At 32.4% G+C, this 21,788-nt stretch overlaps 1 protein-coding gene across 2 annotated transcripts in view; it reads right to left on the reverse strand.

Moving 5' to 3' along the window:
* LOC145304085 (uncharacterized) overlaps nt 1-21,788 on the reverse strand; it is a 111,274-nt gene that overhangs the window by 55,271 nt on the left and 34,215 nt on the right. The window contains exon 9 of one of the 2 annotated variants that reach the window (XM_080145843.1): nt 13,537-13,963. In XM_080145843.1, coding sequence (XP_080001969.1) covers nt 13,537-13,963 — 427 coding nt within the window. Of the gene's footprint in view, nt 1-13,536; nt 13,973-21,788 lie in introns of both variants that reach the window. The other variant, XM_080145842.1, reaches the window with a different exon arrangement.

Raw genomic sequence — 21,788 nt, forward strand, 5'->3', positions numbered from 1 at the left:
TATATCGATTGTATTGCATGTAAATTCGCGAAATTGCAATTACTAATTCATACACATTTTTATGAACACAGTGATAGGACATTGTAAGATAAATAAATCTTCGTACCAATTGGCTATTTCAGATTTACCTTTAATTACCTCGTACGGGCGGGATTACAGTCCAGGACCTTATCGACTTGATGAACTGTCCAGGTCCTGGTCCAGCAATCTAGGAGAACTAAGAATGACTGTTACGCACCCAAACACCCAAGGATATTAGGTAACATCCATCAGACAATCAACTCTTTGTGATGCACGACCTTTGTCTGAGAAGTCCCAACTGTGCATGGTAACGAGTTGTTTTGGGCCAAGCAATTCCCCCACTCTAACTATTTATGTCGCGCATCTGACATAGCAGCAGTATGAACCATTTTTAACGTCTTTAGTTATGACGCGGTGTCGGCCCGAGATTCAAACCTATCACCTTCCCAACGACGAGCGGATGCGCTACGTGTTGAGCCACGGTCGCGGGTTGGCTATTTCAGATTTATTGTAATCTGCCTTTTCCATATGCGGGCTTAACTTAACGTTCAGTTAGATAATAAATCCAAGGAAAATGTTTTTCTCGTATTTATTCGAATCCGGTGGATAGGAACCGGTTCTCATCCATACGAAAAAACTATATCTAGCATCGTATTATATCCAGTTTTCAACGAATATAGAAATGTACAATCATAAGATTAAAACCAGTTTTTTTAGCCCGTGCCTTCGGCACCTCGGGGCTAAAAAACTAGTTTTAATCTTATAATTGTACATTCTATATCCGCGGAAAGCCGTTTATAATACGATACGAGAAATAACTATTATGTTTCATAAGTAACGTCAAAGGAAAAAGGTTTTTTTGACCAAAAAATCCATGATTATGAAAATATTATATTATTACCTACCGTGTTCTAGGGCAGGAGGTACTTCTTGAAGTACTGGGGGATATTGACGTCCCTCCCCTTACCAGTCACCCTTCCTTCCAGGGATATGAAAGGTTTGCGTAGGACTAACTATCCTACCTGTAAAAATTCCAACAGTTACAGAAACCACCCACAAAACCTCAAACACTTATGGCTTTAACACAGCCAGAGGTGTGCATGAAACGAGAACTGTTGGAACTGATGCTCAGTTTACTGAGAATATGAAAGATGATGGTGAAATCCGAAAGGAAGCTATCAACTTGATGACAGGACCAATAAGTTCTAAGCAAAGCTGTAAGATAGGAACCTGGAATGTTAGAACAATGTATGAGTCAACTAAAACAGCCCAAGTAGTTAAAGAAATGACAAGTTACAATATCGGAATACTTGGAATTGCAGAATGTAGATGGACAGGACAAGGACAAACCACAACCAAAGATGGCCACCTAATACTTTATTCTGGTCATGAAAGTCAACATATGTATGGGGTTGCTATAATTATTCAAAAACGACATATCAATTCACTAATAGACTGGAAACCTATATCAGACAGAATAATTAAGGCTAGATTCCAATCAAGGCACTGCAAGTTGACCCTTATCCAATGCTATGCCCCAACAAATGACAAATTTGAAGAAGTAAAACAAGAGTTTTATGATCAACTGCAATCAATCAGAAACTCAGTACCCAAACATGACATGTGTCTAGTTCTTGGAGATATGAATGCTAAAGTAGGAACTGACAGGACTGGAGTGGAAAATGCAATGGGACACTTTGGCATAGGTACAAGAAATGAAAATGGAGAACTTTTACTTGAATTCTGTTTAAATAATGATATGGTCGTAGGAGGTACATTATTCCAACACAAAAACATTCACAAATATACCTGGACAACACCTGATGGACAAACAAGAAACATGATTGACCATATTATGATCAATAGAAAATGGGTCAAGTCAATGCAAGACTGTAGGAGCTATAGAGGAGCCGACATATTCAGTGACCATGAACTAGTTGTCAGTAAGATTAAATTAAAGCTGAAGCGTACTGGCCATGATAAAAAGAGTGAGATTGGTAGACAATATGATTCTTCAAGATTAAAGGACCCAGTGATAAAGAATGAATTTGTCTTAAAACTCAGAAATAGATTTCAAGTCTTAGAGGACCTAAATGACGAGACTGAGATCACATGGACTTCAATTAAAGAAAACTTTCAATCTACTGCTAAGGAAATCCTAGGACACAAGAAACCAGAGAAAAAGGACTGGATCTCTGAAGAAACATGGAACAAAATAGAAGAGAGAAAGAAGCTTAAAAACAAAATTCATAATGCTCAACATTTGGCTGACATGGGCAATTTAAGAGCTGAATATACTGCTAAAGACAAAGAAGTCAAAAAGCGCACAAGGAAAGACAAGAGAGATTACATTGACAATATGGCTGAAAAGGCCCAGAGAGCAGCTGACTTCGGTAACATGAAAACAGTGTACAACATAACCAAGCAATTAAGTGGCAAATATAACAAAAAGAGTGGTGAAACTATCAAGGCTAAAGATGGTAAATTACTCACTACAGAAAAAGAAGTTGCTGAAAGGTGGAAATCGCATTTTGAAGAAGTGTTGAACAGACCTGAACCTGAAATTACTGCTGAACCAGAACCAGGACATGAAATAGACATAGACACAAGACCACCAACTATTCAAGAAGTTAAAGCTGCTATACATAGTCTAAAGAATGACAAAGCACCTGGACCTGACTTGATAACTGCCGAAATGCTTAAGGCAGACATAGATCTTTCTGCTAGGACTCTGACTGATCTCTTTGATAAAATTTGGAGACAAGAAAAGATACCAACTGACTGGTCTAAAGGTATTATCATAAAACTACCTAAGAAGGGAGATTTGAACAATTGTGATAATTGGAGAGGAATTATGCTGCTTTCTATCCCAAGCAAGGTCCTATGTAAAGTTATTTTAAACAGAATTGATGAGAAAATTGACAATAAACTAAGAGAAGAACAAGCTGGATTCCGTGCTGGAAGAGGCTGTGTTGACCAAATTTTCACCCTTAGGACAGTTATTGAACAATGTGTTGAATTTAACAAGCCACTCCATGTAAATTTTGTTGATTTCTCTAAGGCCTTTGACTCCATACATAGACAAACACTCTGGAAAATACTAAGAAGTTATGGTATACCTGAAAAGATGATAATTATGATAACTAAATTTTATGACAACTTCCAAGCCTGTGTTTCAGTTGGAAACAATAAGACATCTGATTTCTTTAAAATAAGCACTGGAGTTAGACAGGGATGCATTTTATCACCTATTCTATTTATATTGGTCATTGACTGGGTGATGAAGAAAACCACAGAGGACAAAAAACGTGGTCTCCAGCTGGGCATACTAGGACATCTAGAAGATCTGGACTTTGCTGATGACCTGGCACTGATTTCAGAAACAATTAAACATCTACAAGCTAAGACAGATAGACTAGTCAAATACGCAGGACAAGTCGGGCTCTTTGTTAATGTCAAGAAGACTGAAATTATGAATATACCTACAAACCCTGATCAAACTATAACAATAAATGGTGAACAATTGAAACAAAGCAACAAATTCACCTATTTGGGGAGTGTTATCAGCAGTGAAAATGGCTCAAAAGCTGATGTTAAAACCAGGATTGATAAGGCTAGGGTTGCTTTCAACAGTCTACACAACGTTTGGAATTCAAAGAAACTTGCTCTGAAAACAAAAATCAGACTTTACAACAGTAATGTGAAATCAGTTCTTCTTTATGGAGCTGAATGCTGGAGAACTGTGAAAACTGAATCAAATCAACTTAATGCATTTCACAATAGCTGCCTAAGAAGAATTTGCAAAATATTCTGGCCAAACAAAATATCAAACATTGAGCTGTATGCTAAGACCAAGTGCAATAGTATTGAAGCAGAAGTGAAATTTAAAAGACTAAGGTGGCTAGGACATGTGCTTAGAATGGAACAAAATAGGTTTCCAAAAAAGTGCTTACAATGGAACCCCACCACTGGTAAACGTAAACGGGGACAACCAAAAATGACCTGGCGTCGGAGCACTGAAAAGGACCTCTTTAATTTGGAATTAACATGGGGAGAAGCTGAAGCACTTGCCAAAAAAAGGAATTCATGGAGGAGCAGGGTGGCCGTATTCTCTGGACTCCACAGTCCAAAAGAGAGACGCGCCTGAACTGAACTGAACCTACCGTGTTCAAATTTATTTTATTTATCATATAACATACCTAAAAAATTGATGTAAAATTAATTTTATTTACAATATTATAGTTTACTATTATTTTTTATAAATCAATTCTAAAATTTTTTTTTGGTAGCTTATGAATATTTTGGGGAAGAAATGGTTAAAGATTAATAAATCTACCATTGTCCTCTTCCTCCTTAAATCATTTAACAAAGCATAAAATATGCTAATAGGCTAAAGTAACATAATATCTTAAGTAAGACTCATCTAAATGTGAAAAAGAGTAGCAACTCTTTAATTAAAGTTAAAATGTAAAATTTTCCATACACTAGGTATCGATTCCTTGACGATCAGACATAACTATCATGCTACAAGAATAGCATTTCTATACATAAGAAGAACAAAGACATCTTAAATGACGATTTCTGGGTGGTATTTCTAAGTATAATAACATAATTAAAAGTTTGAATTTGGTATTTTTCTAAGCTTTACTTTTATGGATGTTGTCATCATTGTTTTATCATCCTATTATAAAAAATAGTAAGGAGTTTTTGTTTGAAGCTAAAGATTTCAATTTCTACTGAACCGATTGGGTTCTCTATTTTAGGTAAGATTCACTTAAATCCTGTAAGGGTTTCAGTCTATTTTATTTTGTTTTATTGGAATATCAGTTTGTTATTTGACTGTTTATAAGATTGTTGTTAAAAGGGGAAAAAATTTAAACAGCTTAGTAGAAGTCCATACAAAATAAACACATCTGAGTTCTATAAAATTAGCATAAACATCAAGGGATACAGAGCTGGATCTTTAAATCATTTCAATGGTGCGCTAAATCACCCCGCGCTGAATTGAAATTATTTAAAGATCCAGCTCAGGACTAGGGCAATGGACGATATATTGACCTTTGCCGTTTTAATAAAGTTTCAAATTCTATTATTAGTAACTATTGCTAGGGAAGAAATTGGAGTAGTTCATTTTTAATTTTATTGTCCTATTCATGTGTCCCTAATACACATCAATCAAATTCTATATAAAAACTTCATAAAATTCATAAAGATAAAAATAACAAGAAAATCAATCTTCAAAGATGAAAAATTATTCAATTACAAATAAAAACATATCTGAATTAAGTCATTGGCAAGAGATTCAGCTTTTTATTCAGTTTATTATGGAAGTTCCTTATTACTGACCCCAAAAATATTATTTCTGATTTTTTTATTCCTTACTTTGTTGATGTTATTAAATGATACAACCCTTATATTGGACAATATTAAGATGTATATTTCAGGCAAAATAGCTCCTTAATTAGAATTAAACTAAGTGATGAAATTTAAGTTAAACCATATTTTAAAAGTGATTACATATCACCGTACTATTGGCCAAAATCGTCATTGTATTGTTTTTTTATGGGCAAGTTAAAGAGTAGCTTTGCTACTAAAGCAAACATTCCCACCACATTACATCAGGGAGGGAGGGGACATTGGGCTCTTTATTACACTAGTCCCCAAAGGTTTATTATAAGTTTTTTTTTATAAGTTTGCTTAACAACTTTGGGGACTTTGGAGAATTCTAATTGGTTGGTTCATTAAGGAGATTGTCCAAAAAGGGGTCATTATGAGTACAGTGCGACCACCGCCTTTTTTATATTAAAATTGAAAATAACGTACTACAAAAAAATACAATGAACACAATAACGTACATTTTTTGAAAAAATAATGTACAATAACGTACCATAAACCACACATACATATATCTATAATACAAAGTAGAACAATGTCTTTCCGTCTGTCTGAAGCTTAAGATCTCGGTAAACGATGAACTGATTGGGATCTACTCTTCAGGAAATTGATATCCTATCATATACAGTAGTAAGCTTTTTTTGTTTGTAGGAAATGGTCTGGCTAACCGCTGAACCGATGTGGTCCTCCTTTATATGGAAGCTTCTTATAGGTCCCTAGATAGCTTTAGGCTATTACATTTTTATAGAGTCCGGATTTTAGGCTATTTTTATGCCCTCCAAATTCCTTTCAATTTAGAGCCTCTAGTTGATAGAGGAGGAGTCGCTAGTCTATAATACAAAGTAAAGCAATATCTGTCTGTCTGTTTGTTTGTAACGAAGGATATCGCTAACCACTAAACCTATCGGGTTCTCCTTAACAGGGTAGCTTCTCATAGGTCATTGGAAGGTTTAAAACTATTTTGGGGGAGGGTACCACGACCCTCCCTAGAGAAATCGTCCCTAGAAAAAATTACCCCCTCCCCCTAGAGGCCTCTAGGGGAGTAGCTGCTAGTATATATAGAAAGTAGTGTACTTATCTAAGGATACCCATACTTTTTCATTTGAGGGGGTATAAAAAGCTCAATTTGTGAGGGGATGGGGGAGGGTAAAAAGTCAGAAATTTTTCTACCCCTCTCGAATCTGTTTTGGGTGTTAACTACCCCCCCCCCCCCCTTTATTACCTCCCCTAAGAAAATTTACCCAAATTTAATCATGTAAATAGTACCACCTAATGATGAGGTTTTTATTCATTTATCTAAGTACGATTAAATATTCCAGCAGCTTCGCCTCTAGCCTCTAGGGGCGTCACCCAAAAAAGAATTGTAAAGTCCCCCTCTTATAGGTATAAAATTGTTCGTTCGTAATTTGTAAAAAATAGAAAAAAATGAGTGAGTTTTTTTTTAAAGGAAGTCTCTCAACCTCACTTACAGACAGACATCGTTCTACTTTGTATTATAGAAAGTAGTATCTCATTCCTATAAGTACACGAAAACATAAAAATCAATTTAAAATGTGATACTCCTTTAAAGTGTAACTTCTCATATGTCCTGGTAAGGTTTGTAATTACAATTAGTTTAAATGAAATTTTTTTATGATATTTAGTGAAATACTTGATTGAGTTGAGTTTTTTTTATTTTCCGGAAGCTTCACAATGACGTCATAGATCCCGGTATAAATTGGTAAAATGGCGCGCGAAGCGCGCAGAAAATTTTAAAAAATAGTTTTTATGAAATACAATAACATTAATGATTACTAATACTAACCATACATTTTAGAAAAACGGTTATATATACTGAAATGTTCATTTTGTACACAAAAATCAATAACGTACAAAAACATACCAAAAAACCTAAAAATGGTGTTCAATATGAACATATTGAACATAACGTACATGGTGGTCACCCTGTGAGTATCATTATTAGAAATGTACATCATTTCACCGAACATTGTCTTATTCCTTCAGATCCTTGACATTATACACACAAAAATAAAGTGTCATAATTTGTCAAAAATTATGTTATCTTTATAAAGTGTGCATTCACTTCCGCACATGTTTTATTACAACAGCACATTTTAACAATTTCTCTGAACCTTTTTATAGTTTCTATTGTATTGTAACACGTCATTTTTTTATAGGCACAATAAAGAGCTTCACTTTCCATCTAATCTTATTTGCAGAAATTACTTTTAACATAACACAATGGCCGATAAATTGATGTACGTACATCCCCAATAATGATACACAAAACTACCCATTCTGTACATTGAAGTTAGTGGTTGAAACGTTTTAACACTCAAATTAATAAATCAACCAATCAAAATTCACTAAAGTCTCCAAAGCTGTTAAGCTAATGAATAAGAAAACTTTATTATAAAACTTTGGGGACATGTGTAATAAACAGCCCATTGTCCCCTCTCTCTCTCTCTGCGTTTTTATGCATATTGTCATACGTGTTATTTTCACTGTTTCGTAATCTAAAAGGGTTATATACCAAAAATGTCAAGAAATGTGTCGAAAAATAAATGACAGTTATATGTATATTGAAAACAATAGGGCTAAATTAAAATAAGTGTGTGTGTGTGTGTGTGTGTGTGTGTGTATGAGTGTATGTATGTGTGTTGTATTGGTTATTGTCAATGTTTAAGTAGCGCAGCTACATTATACATAAGTTATGTCCATACGTCCGTTATTCCGTCGAATAAAAACAACAAGGTATGTATCTTGATACATAAAACTATAGTGATTATTTTTAGTTCTTTTGTCACATTTGTTACGGAATGGTTTCGGGCTATTTAATTTGTATATATAAGCTTTTTTGGACCCATTTCTACCACTCCAAATATGAAGACCATAGACGCAGCCAATAGTCCTATAAATTAGTATAAAGATTTTTAGTCTAAAGCTCCAAAATTTCTAAGTTCTTGGGGTAGCTTTATAAACATATTAGGATGGTTTTAGACTATTTTCCTGATATCCTTTGCTCTCCCCCTATATGTTAGGGGCGCAACCACTAGTAATTTAAAAAGGATTAAATATTACAGTTTTTTGTCATATTGACAGAAACCTTAAATTTTCACTTTCAAACCACAAAAAAAAACTGGAATATGGGGATAAGACAATGGTGGACAATATAATCTCCTTTCTTTAATTTTGTGTAAGTTGTAATTAAAAGCTTATTATGGAAGAAAGGGTGTAGATTAATTTAAACACAATTGTTGTACACCCTTATTTATATTGATTGATATTGTGCTGTAATTTTATCAAAACAAAAACAGATCGACCCTGTACATAAAGTGAATTTAAAATTCAATGTCAATTTTAATTATCGGTAAATTTCGATTTATGAGAAGAGACAAATATTTTATCGGTATGGCGTCGAATCCGCTGAATTAGAATCGGTTCTTGGATCATGTATCACATGGTACAATAGACAATTTTCCGCAGATGGTAAAATCAAAATCATATAAACAACAAAACTGGAATTAATCTTACAAGTTTCCATTTTACTACCCGCAGAAAACAATATAAAACACGATGTAATAAACTATTCCTTTACGGATTTGATAAAAGTAAAGATTTCAACATATAGGGACATATAGTTATGGTGTAAATTTTTATGTGGTTAGAATTGTCATATTGATTTAAAATCCTACAGTCCAAAATTTAATATCAGTCATTATTATTATTAGTATTACTATCGTAAAAGTAAATGCAAAATTGTTTTCAGTTGCAATAACCCTGCTATTGCGTTTTCATCACGAAATTATTTTATAAGGAAAAAAGTTATCAATATTTTTTTTCAATCAATTATTTCAATAATTTTACGAAACAAGGACGTACAGTCATATTTGTACAATCAATAGCGCAGCAATACCAAATGACAAAACTTTATGATAATAAAGTATTTATGGATGATGGAAAGGAAAGAAAATGAAGTAGCGGGTTTCGTCGTATTTTCACAGTAGCTTTTAATACGTTAGGTTGGGTAAATGTTAATGATTGCCCCGCAGGGTAAGACCCACGGAAAGGCTAGAAATAAGCTACTGTGACGATACGAAGAAATCCGCTACTTCGTTTTCTTTCCATGAACCAAATATAGAATAAGGAGTAGCTAGACTGCTTAGTATGTCATCTAAAAAGGCTTAACTTACGTCGACTAAGAGACGTACGTATATACCCTATCTTAGGAAAACTACGCTTAGTACAGAATTGATTTATCGACCATTAACCTGTCCCCATGGCTTTGCCTATTATATAATGACGTAATTGAAAAATCAATTGACCAAAAAAAAGGGTTACGTAATAATAATTTCGTTGATTATTTTGACAATTTGATGATTTTACTAAATACAAGGATGACAAGAGCCATTTGAGCGAAGCTCAAACGAAATTTTGGACATACTTACATTTTTGAGACTATAATGTAGAGACATTCTGTTAACGATTGTAGAGTTGCTACGCTTTCTAAATTATACCTTACTGTTACAGGAATCATCATGCTAAGTAAGAAATCGATAGGACAATTTTAAAATGCTGAAATAAACCAAATAAGCTATCCGATACGGACAGACCGACCCTAATAATAGAAAAGCTTCTCTTTTAACAAGGACAATTATGTTTATAAATTGACACGGCTTTAAAAGAAACGTAAGAAATGTTTTATCCACCCAAATAATATAATACAATGATAAGCGATATAGAGCTTATCATTTAATCAATAATGAAACAAAGGAAATTTTGTCTACATATAGCGCAGCAATAGAAAAAAACTTACATCGGTTTTAATAGTGAACAGTAAAATATCATACAGTAAACGACAATTACAGTTACATTAATCTACAAACCTTTTTTCCTTCAGTCATTATTGAAATTTATTTCTCGTTGATTAGGATATTTTAAAAAAAAATTAGCAAAATTTGTGAGTAATTTTCATACGAAATACCCATTCTTGTAATCAAATATAACTTGTATTGTCCTGTACATGAATGCTTAAATGTAAACCCTATCATTTCTGCTATTGTTTACATATACCCCTGTGGAACATAAGGGCCGTTATTAAATCAACATCCTTAATGTAGTTATTAAGGAGGGAGAGGACATTGGAGTAAAAATCATTCTGATCCCCAAGGTTATATCAACACAATCTCTCATTTGTTGGCTTTATTGGTTGTACAAACCTTTTGTTTTAAACTTTTTCACAAATAATATTAGTCTAAAGAAAGGGAATCGATTGAGGATGTACATCAATTTATCATCCCTTCAAATCCATGTACCATAGACATTTACAAATAAAATAGTGGGTATTGTCGGTTTCCTGACATCGCCTCTTAATGGGCGTTTACTCGTATTTTCACTGTAGCTTTTCTTCTATTTCTAGCCCCTGCGGAGGGCTCTAACCATGTGGGGCCCAATACCTAACCGTACGAGGCAGTCATGAACATTTACGTAACCTTAAGTAACCTATCAAAAGTTAGAGTGAAAAAAACGATTAAATGCCCCTTAAGAGGCGATGTCTCGGAACCGACAATATCCAAATAGTTTGTCAGCACAATATCTCCAAGTTTAACACGATATGGTTGTTGTTACACAAATACAATGCTCAATGTAAGAGGACATTGATTAGCATTGCGTTCATGCAATGCTACAGATATATTTATAAGCTAAGGTGGCAATCCGAATTCAAATCCAAAATTGCGGATTCGGATTGTTAATTTGTATGACTTTTGTAGCACTTATTTTTATGAAAAATGAGGCAGACAAAAATCAGAAAAGTATTTTATTGTTTCTTAACTGTTGGTAAAATGGTGGGTAGCATCTTAAGTTTTATTTTGTATTTTATTTTCACGGTAGCTTTTCGTACTTATTTTAGGCTAGGTTACGTAAGAGTTAGAAAATGGCTGCTGTAGTGGCTTAACCTTAAAAATATTGTTAGAATCCGGAATCCGCTTATTTGGTAGATTTTTTGTAAGAATCCGAATCCGATCCCAAAATTCGGCGTATTGTCATTCCTAGTTTAAGCGATATAAATTGGGGGAATGATAAGTTTACTGTCCATTGACCTATCCCTTTGAAATTAGTGATGGGAATCCGGATCCGGAATCCGAATCCGGAATCCGGAATCCGCCCAATTTTCGGCCAATTTTGGAACCCGAATCCGGATCCGGAATCCGTTTTTTATAGCGGATTTCGGATTCTAAATTGGTAGGCTAAAATTACCGTCTTTTTTCTTACAACTCCCTCTGTTTGAAGGCAAAGATCAAAAACAAATTTTCTACATAACAAATTTTAATAATTACTAATGTGATGTAAATGTTTTAGTTATGCTGGAAGTCAACACTTTAAACAAATCAAGGCTTCAACCAAGTAACATAGTGATAAATTAACGAAAAAAGCTATCCCTCTGTGACGGACGGCCTTTTAAAATACTGCTAGAATCCGGAATCCGAATCCGGAATCCGCCAAAAATAAGAATCCGGAATCCGCAAGAATCCGTCACTTTTTTTGACGGATTCCTTCAGAATCCAGAATCCGAATCCGGCCCAAAAATTCGACAGATTCCCATCCCTATTTGAAATATACTAGAGGCTTTACCACTAAAGGCTTTAGCATATATCCAATAATCTAGGGTCTCCTTATTAGAACGGAGGGGTTAGAAAATAGTCAAAATCTATCCCAAGACCTTAATTAAGTACAAATAGCGTAAAACCACGCCAACTACCCTATCATGAATTACTAAAAAACGTTCAGAAATCTTAATTTACAGATGAAAAATAGGTTTAAACATCTATAAAAAGATATTTTATCATTAACTTATTGTAAATTAAATAAAATTTTGATGTATTTGTTTTAAATAAAGAAAATCAAAAGGGCAGTGTCGATTTGAGTGGTGAAAAGGTTACGACATTAAGTTTATATCATGTATTATGAAAACTAAACAATATTTTTTGGGGGTTTTGAAGTAACACTATCCCCCCGAATTTAAGAACAATAGGGTTCAATATGGGTGACATGTAAACGTCTCTGTAAGATTTGGTTCAGATAGATTTCTAGTGGCTGCGCTCTTTGCAATAAAGGAATATACCTAATACAGTATATATGTACCTATAAATGCTGAATATTAGAAAAAAGATAAATTTTTTCTCCATTAACATATCACTGTATCATATTCAAGAAACGACATTTTTAATTACGAAGTCATAGCATGATTTTAGGTAGTATCCAAAATCAACAAAATATCCCCCCCCCCCCCTCCCATCACAGATTGAAAGGTATAGGACAATGGAAAAACAATTTTATGTACACCTTCAGAAGATGAAAATTATTAGTTGAAAACTTTGGTTTGAACAAACAAATAAAGATTTTTTAAAAGTGCCAAAAGTTTTTAATATAAAACAGGTATAAAAAACTTTGGGTATATTGAGGGGGGGGGGGGGGGAATTTTAAGTATTAAGGGGTTCATTTCACTCCTGAAGTATGGAATATGCTATGATGTTTTAATTACATGCATAAAATTCAACCTAACATATTTTTAGATGGGTAGTCATATCATTATAAGCGTAGCAACTCTTTTTTGGTACGTCTGCCTGTCTGTCCGTAACATTAAGCTCTTATCAATAATTAAGGCATGTTAGAATAGTCCTTCCAATTTCAAACTTTGCATGATGATTCCTGTTACAATAAAGTACAAGTCAAAAAGCGAATCATCTCTATAATCATTGCAAAAAAGTCCGTATGTCCTATTTATCCATTATTACAGAATGATTTATCCTATAATATAAAGTAGTAGGTGCGGTATCTTTAGTTTATAAAATTTCTTGGGATGGTTTTAAGCTTTTTTTCACATCCCCCGTCCTGTTTTTAAGCAGGCAAGTATGTCTGATCCAAATGAATATTGATTTTTGATATCAAGGTTTAAGGTCAAAATAAATAGATAGATAGAGTATTTAAATCATAAAAAACAGTTACAAATTACATTTGTAAAATACCTTATTTTTTCTTTCATTAAATGGCAGAAAAAGTTGAAAGAAAAATATGTTTTCTCAAGTGCAAAAAAAAGTTATCGAAATGTAAAAACCTTACCTTAATTTTGGAGCTGACACCACGACATTTGAACTGTTCCCTGCATTAACAGCCGATTTATTACAACTATTATTCACTAAATCCAACTGATCACTTCTTAAATCCGGCTCAACAAAAGTAGCACAATCATTTTGTTCTTCACTACTACTATAATTATCACTCTTCTTAGTAACAGTAGTTTCACTTTTGCCCGCAGTTGTGTGAATGTCGCTAGTGTGTTCTGACAACAACTTTGCGTTTTCCCTCTTGTCACTGCGGTGCCGTGCGCTAGACTGCGCGACGGTAAAATTGGTATTCCCCTCGCCCCCCGCCTCGACCGATGGCCCCCGTTCTTCGCCCCTAACCGGGGCGGGATTGGGATAAAATGGTTTCTGGTGGACGTGGGTGCTGACGGTGGTTTGAGGGGAGGTTAGTGCTGTTTCGTCGTCTTGGATGTCTGTAATAGATAAAAGGGGGAGTTAATTTAAGTGTGTCAACAAAAATGATTAAATTATCAAAATAGCCAATAATCAAGGAAAATATCTTTTATCAGTAGCTCAGCTAACATGTCAAATGTTGTAAATTTAACTTTTGTTAAATTAAATACAAAAATAAATTAAGTAATAGCAAATTGTATTGCATTTCTGCTGGAAGCGTGTTGTATGATAAGGGTGTGAATCACAAAATCGAATAAAATGTAAATTAGTTCATTTATTATTTATGTACAATCTATCTCTAAAGATTATAAATTGTTTGAAAAGTCTTCAATAAAAACATACAATTACATAAATACGTCCAAATACTATAAATTAAATATTTTTATAAAATACCCTTGTTTAAGCAAAAGATTTAAATTTTCGCTATTTATTTGTTTTACATAAAAAAAGGAACACCATAGTTACGTAAAAAGGGGAAGGTTATAGGGGGAATACACATTGGTTATGGTTTTAGGAAGTCACAAATGTTTTGGGAAAGTCAAAGAGGGAAGGGGGGGATAGACAATTTAAGGGAATGGGTTTAGGAAATAGGAAAAAGGGGCCCTGTCGTAAAAAAGGGGTGGAGAGTGGCGATTTTTAGACATTGATGATTTTTATATAACAGTGAACAATAATTTAGCAAAGTACTAAAGCTGCACGGCATTTAACCAAATATTAATGACAGACAGATTGGCACGCCTTAATTGTAGAGAAATTGCACTACTGTAAAAGCAGAGCTCTAAAACGGTAGGACAAACAAACATTAACACTTGTAGAGTGTCAGAACTGAATAATAAGAATATAAATGTCTTAGTCTAAAAAATTGTAAGTAAATTTGTTTTTAAAAGCTGCTTTAATACAGGATAATGTTTAAGGACATACATTTTTAGGACTTGATTATAAAGATGCTTCGCTTATAACATATACTTTGTTGTCCTAGGAATCAGTATTCCAAAAATCCGATCAATCGGATAATTATAACACATAAAAATTGATTAGGAAATAATTGGTTGGTTTATAAAACCACCGTCATAAGATTACCTCATTTTTCATTACAAAGTAAAATTTAGAACATCTCGCTTCTTAGAAAAAAGGTGACGGTAGGTTCCCTACTTTTAAAAAGTGGACCATTAATGGTACCCGCAAAGAAGGGAAGGAACGTTAGGCTGTTTTTTTTGCACTATCCCCAAAGTTTTATAATTACATTTTCTTATTCGTTGGCGTAACAACTTTGTGAACTTTAATCAAATTTTAATTTGTTGGATCATGAAGTTGAGTGTCTAAACGTTTCACCCTTGAATTGTAATCTTCATAATGGGTAATTTATGTATCATTATTAGGGATGTACAATGGTACATCAATTTATCGGCAATTGCCTTATCCCTTTAGATCCATGTAGTTTTTTAGATAAAACAAATATTGGGAGGGGGGGGGGCTAAAAATGAGTAAAGGGTGGGGTATTAATCGTCCAGTAAGCGTTTAATGGATAATGCCAACCAGACGGAAATACCAAAAAAACACGCTTGGTTTTTTATTAAATGAATAAGTTAGGGTACAATGTTTGGCACTTTCGATATAAGTAAATGATAATAAAAAACCCATAGAATGCGATAATAACTTCAGAAAAATCGAAGAAAATAGTTTTAATACTTAATTAACGTTTTTAAGTTTTTCTTCAAAAAGTTTAGATAAGATGCCTTTAAAAGTCGTCTATGATTTTGTCAGGGATAAAAATGTAACTTTAAAATAAGAATTACAACATATTTTTTCAATTAGTACAAAGTAAAATTTTGAACATTTTATTGATCAGTATATTTTTTAAAATGTGAAGTAGAAACCTGAATATTTTATCATGAAAATTGTGTTATGATTTGATTGTCTGCTAGATTACAAGAAAAAAGATACTGACAGTACTTGTTGGTTCTTTAAAAATAATTAGGTAGATTACTTTCAGAACCCCTCTTTTTGCAACGTTATTTCAATAGAACAGAGCCGTAGTCTTAGTGTACTCAATATCTAGACAGCCAACCATTGTTTTAGAATTGTTCAATTTTTTTAACTTCTGATAAACAGAATTAATGGTATTTTTGTAAATATTATACCTCCAAGAAATGGCTATACTTCCCAATCATATGTTGTGTGATATTTAAGAGGAATTATTTTGATATAATGTCATTAAAATATTCGTTAAAAAAAGTGCTATTCTAGCTTATACTTTACATTTTAATGTGAATGATAATTCAAATAAAAGATAATGAAGATTTATATTATATTAATTGTTATAATTATAAAGAAAAACCTGGAAAGAGTAAAAAACTGACTTTATTTTATTGACGTAGGGAAAATTTTGTCAAATATTTGAATAAAAAAACAATATGAAACAAAATAAATTATTTTTAATATAGTCACAAAAAGGCTTAATGAGTTTAGGAAATATTTCATTTACTAATCATGTCATTTAAACTCTATTCCACAGAATACAGTGTAAAAAGATGTTCTCGTTTTAATTTTAAGTAATTTGAAATGCATTTTAATACCTTTTAATGATTTATTTTTTGAAACATCTTTTTATAAAATGTTATTGATTTTTGAAGTTATATGTTAAAATGTTTTTAAATTTTGTTAACATTTTGTTTTAAATGTAGAAAATTGGTAATTCTAAACATTCAAAAAATGATTTTATTAAATTTTCATCACTTAAATTGCATGTTTGATGAAATTTTCAACTGATAATTCAAGAAAAATCGTTTAAGTTTTATTATATTTTACTTTGAAATGTTAAAAAATATAATTATTGTCATTGAGATTTTTTTTCTTTCAGGTTTAATTTTAAGTAATTATTGATATTTTTTGTAAAAAGGATTTTATATAAAAAGTTTTAAAACTCGAGTTATGTAGTGGTTCTAAAAAAGGTTGCGAATTTATGCAATTTTCTTGCAAAAAAAAATTTCTAGGATTTTAAAAATAGCAAAGGGTGTTATTAGACGTACTTACAGATACAATTGCAAAGTCATTTTGGCCAAACACTAAAATAAAGTTTTGACATCTGAGGGTCCAACCGTGAAAAGGGAGCAACGTTGCATTTAGCTAAATTGTTTTCTCATAGGTGCAGCTACTCTATAATTTACTACATAAAATTATTAAAGGCTAATATTCTAGTGGCCTCTAGGGGCACTTAATGGAAGGAGGTGTTATATATAATGTACTATGTCAATTAAGATCCAGAAAACAGCTGGACCAATAAGTCCAAATTATCAGAAAAGCTAGGTCTTAGTCAAGGTTAGGTTTTAGGCTATTTGGAGTGGGAGGTTAATTTTACTAAAACAAGAAAAAATACCCCTTAAAATTTTTCAGAGAAAATTATGTGTAGATGTGAGGGGTTCGTCAGAGAAAAGGGGGGGGGGGGGCAAATTAAAACACCTTGTTAAGGCGAAGCCACTATACTGCAAGTAATATAATATCAAGGTATAATTCCATATCATTCAATTTTAATATTAATCACAGTGACATAAAATTGGTCAAAATTTTAAGTCATAATCAACAGGGATCTAAAGGGATAAGACATGTGGCCGATAAAATTTATGTACAACACAATGATGATGCACAAAATTACCCCTTCTGTAAATTAAAATTAGTTGTTGAAACGTTTGAACACTCAACTAAATAAATCAACCAATCCAAATTCAGGAAATACCCACCAAAGTTGTTAAGCTAACAAATAAGAAAAAGTTATTATAAAACTTTGGGGACTAGTGTAATAAACATTTTATTGTCATAAATTTTATCCACGTATAACCTTCTGTGAAATTATTAAAGTTTTGATGAATTTAAATTGGCGTAAAATCTCTGATTATCCATTTTAATCTCAGGGATGCAGGGATAGGACAATGAATGATGTATTTATCATATCCCCCAAATTTAATGAGTGTAAAATACCGCCTTCGTATCTCTCTTTTTTCCCCTTTCAGAGAAAAAAAAGGCATAGTTTTCTAAATAACATTTTCTTTGGCAAAGAATTTAGAAGCAAATTATGTAATTGTTTATTGACTGATGCTGGAGAATTTTTAAACTCAATTGTATGGAATTTCAATATAATTTAAAGAATCTATCAAAATTTTCGATTAAAATGATATAATTTAAAATGTATCTTCGTTTCCACACATCAAATCTGCATATAGTTCTATAAACACAACAAGGATGAAAACATTAAAAGTACGGGAAAAAATAGATATTTTGTATAGCATGTTAAATGGATATTCTTTCAAAAACAATAGTAGTATATCCTAAATAGCAGCCAAGAAATCACATTTCCCCCATGTCGTTATGGATGGACGGATGGACAGGTAAAATTAATTTTAGAGTAGCTTTTCTTCTAAAAGACACAAAAGCAAATAAATAAGAGGAAACACGGAGACAAAAGACAATTTGTGCTGTTGTAATAATATGCGGCTAATGTGGTACTTGTGCGTAAGTGAATGTACACCACTTTATTTATGCGGTTTGTCCATTTAACACGAAAATGTAATTATTTATCTCAAATCTATAAACAAGGATAATAGCTTCAATAATTTTTTTGTAATGATTATAGAGTTGCTGTGCATTCTAAATTGTACATAACAATATTCATACAAAAAATAGGATGGTTTTGACGGTAAGTTTTATCAATTAATTTCGGACAAACGGATTGATAGACGGACTGGCCCTAAATATAGAAAAGCCTCGTTTTAACAAGATTATATGAAAAATAGAAGAAATATCTTTAATTCATTAACTTTATAGAAAACCATATGATATATTCAATAAATATAATTTTGTGTTAGGACATTCTGTTGATTATTGAAAATTTTGTAGAGTTTCTGTACTGAAATCTTATTTATTATTTTCTGAAACCATCTTTAATTAATTCTATTATTAAGTAGTAAGTTATTTTGTCTGTAGCAAATGATCTAGCTAACCGCTGAGCCGATATGGTTCATCTTTACAGATAATCTTCTTATAAATCCAGGGACAGTTTTAGCTATTTTGGGGGAGGGTATCTCAACACTCCCTGTAAAAAATGACAATGAAAATTGATAATGGTGGGGGACAACTTTTTCCCCTCCTAAATTAAGTGTCCCTAGAGGCTTCTAGGGGGCGTAGCCGCTAGTTGTACAATAAACGGCAGATATGTTCCAACTTCCAAATATTAAAAGGCAAAATAGTTTTTTCAGATGGAATATCTTAACCTGACCAAAAAATTATTCAGGCACTTATAAATATCTTTCTCCTCTTAATATGAGATGATAAAATATTGGAATATTAACTAGAACAGGGATCTTGCAACTCAAGAATATTTATTGCCTTCGACGTTTCTGCTAGTCAAAATTAAAAGTTAATGGCATTATTATTTTTAAAATGATTTTTGTAAAAAAAACGTCGTAAATCCTATCATATAAAAAAAGAAAGGTTTTTGTCTGAAGCTTAAGATTTTAATAACCACTGAACCGATTGAGTTCTTTATTTCAAAGGAGATCAACTTAGATTAAGTAGCTCAAGATGGTTTTTGTCTGTTTTTCTCCTCTAACTACCTAACACAACGCACTTAGATGATAAGGGCGCATCCACTTGTAAAAATATATTCGAATTTAATCTATTTAAATTTGTGAATGTATGCAGAGTGAGAAGAGATAATGAGCTGTTTATTTCACTAGTCCCTAAAGTCATATAATAATGTTTTCTAATTCGTTGGTCTAACAACTTTGAGGAAATTTTGTTGGTTGGTTAATTAAATTGAGTGTTCAAATGTTTAAACCAATAATTTTAATCAACAGAAGAGGTAATTTTGTGTATCATCATTGGGCATGTACATCAATTTATCAGCTATTATCTTATGCCTTTAGATCCCTGGAATGTTTGTCTGTGTGTTTGTGTGAATATTCAAGATTATTATGTGCAATATTTATCCCAATAGGGGTCTTACCACATTTTAATAGGACAGTCCATTTTTTTCAGATTATTTTAAGGGATGTAACAATTCATGTACACCTCAAATTATGAACAAAATGAAACATAAAGTATTATTGGTTGAAAAGATTAGACACTGCAAAGTTTGTACAACCCTATCAAGCTTCTATCTAACCCCCCCCCCCAAAAAAAAAAAAATATCTTTCCTTGTTGCTAATTTGTTAAATAATATACAACTCTTTATCCCCCCAGCCCCCCCCCCAAAAAAAAAAAAAAAACTTTCACATTCTTTGGGTACTTTTATTTAACTATGATTGGTTGGTTTCAAACTAGTAGTGTCCAAATTTTTCAATAAATTATCAAAATCTAAAGAAGGGGTGATTTTGTTTATCATCATTAAGGATGAGAATAAATTTGTTGTATTTCAAAGTCGAAGAGCTTCCTTCAAAGTATCTATGGTCGATGTAATAAACCGCAGCTTTATTTCAAATCACGGACAATGGTCGATAAATAATTCTCCACCCCCCCCCCAAACAAAAAAAAATTTGTTTGGTAACTCATAATCATTAATATATATAAGTTTTTCGGAATTTTAAAGTTAGGGGAAGATTTAAAATCTGCATCAAATTTTGAGGATTTTTATAAAATTCGTTTTTTCTATAATTCTTTATCTAAAAGCGGAAATGCAATTTAAGTTAATTAATTTTGGCATCTGTGATTGGTGGATTTTAAAAATTTTACCACATATTTGTAGATTGAAACTATATGAACTATTTGATATCTTATATATCAAAGTAAAAGGATGTTTGTCTGTTTATCTTTAAATTTGAATTTATAAAATGGATAATTTTTTTCTTCAAATCTACAAAAAAAAATTCTTTTCTGCAATAAATTGTGATGAAAGGTCCAAAATAACGAGTACAGACAAACCGACCTAAAGCAGTAAGCCTCAAATAGAAAAATAACTAAAATTTAAATGGCTAAAAATAGTATTTTAGGTTAAAAATACTGTTATAAAACTTATAAGGCAATTTGGTTTTATCAATTTAACAAGAACAAACTATGTATATAAGTGGCGCAGCAATAATATGCAAACTGTAATCAAACATCTTTATTTCGAGCAGTTTTTATATCAAAGTCATATATGTCGACAATATGCCAGCTATGACCAAGGGATCGAAAGGGATAAGACAATGGCCGACAAATTGATATACATTGCCAATGATGATACACAAAATAACCCCTTCTGTAGATTAAAATTAGCGGTTTAAACCCGTGAACACTTAACTTAATGAATAAACCAATCAAAATTCATTAAAAGGCACCAAAGTTGTTTACCAACGAATAAGAAAATTAGTCTAAAACTTTGTGGATTATTGTAATAAACAGCCCATTGTCATCTCTCCCAGAAGAATGTCACACTAAAAACCAAAACAATATTTTAATAAACACTTTAAATCTTAACTGTACATACTCACATACACTACTTTACAGAGAAGCTTCGCTATTCCTAAGATATTATGCGACACACAAAAGGCAACTTATTACTAAAATTGCTTTAAATTCAGGAAAACGCCCCTTTTATCCGTCTACCCTTTTTCTTCATGTTCTCCCTCGCTCTTGGATTTTAATTCTCATGGAAAGGGATAAAGCACCTATAGAACATTTTGAAAACATTTTTTCAAAAATCCTTTTTTATTCCATATAGACTTTCGACTGAGCCCCTGACATCTAGGAGCATCTAAGTCAAGCATTAAAATAGCCTAAAACCATCCCAAGACTTAAAACTAAAATTCAAATAACCGCAAACCTTTCCTGGATTTATGTGAAGCTTTTCTTAAATGGAGAACTCAA

Source organism: Acartia tonsa, chromosome 13 (assembly GCF_053477335.1).
Source record: "Acartia tonsa isolate MP-2025a chromosome 13, ASM5347733v1, whole genome shotgun sequence".
NCBI lineage: Eukaryota > Metazoa > Arthropoda > Copepoda > Calanoida > Acartiidae > Acartia > Acartia tonsa.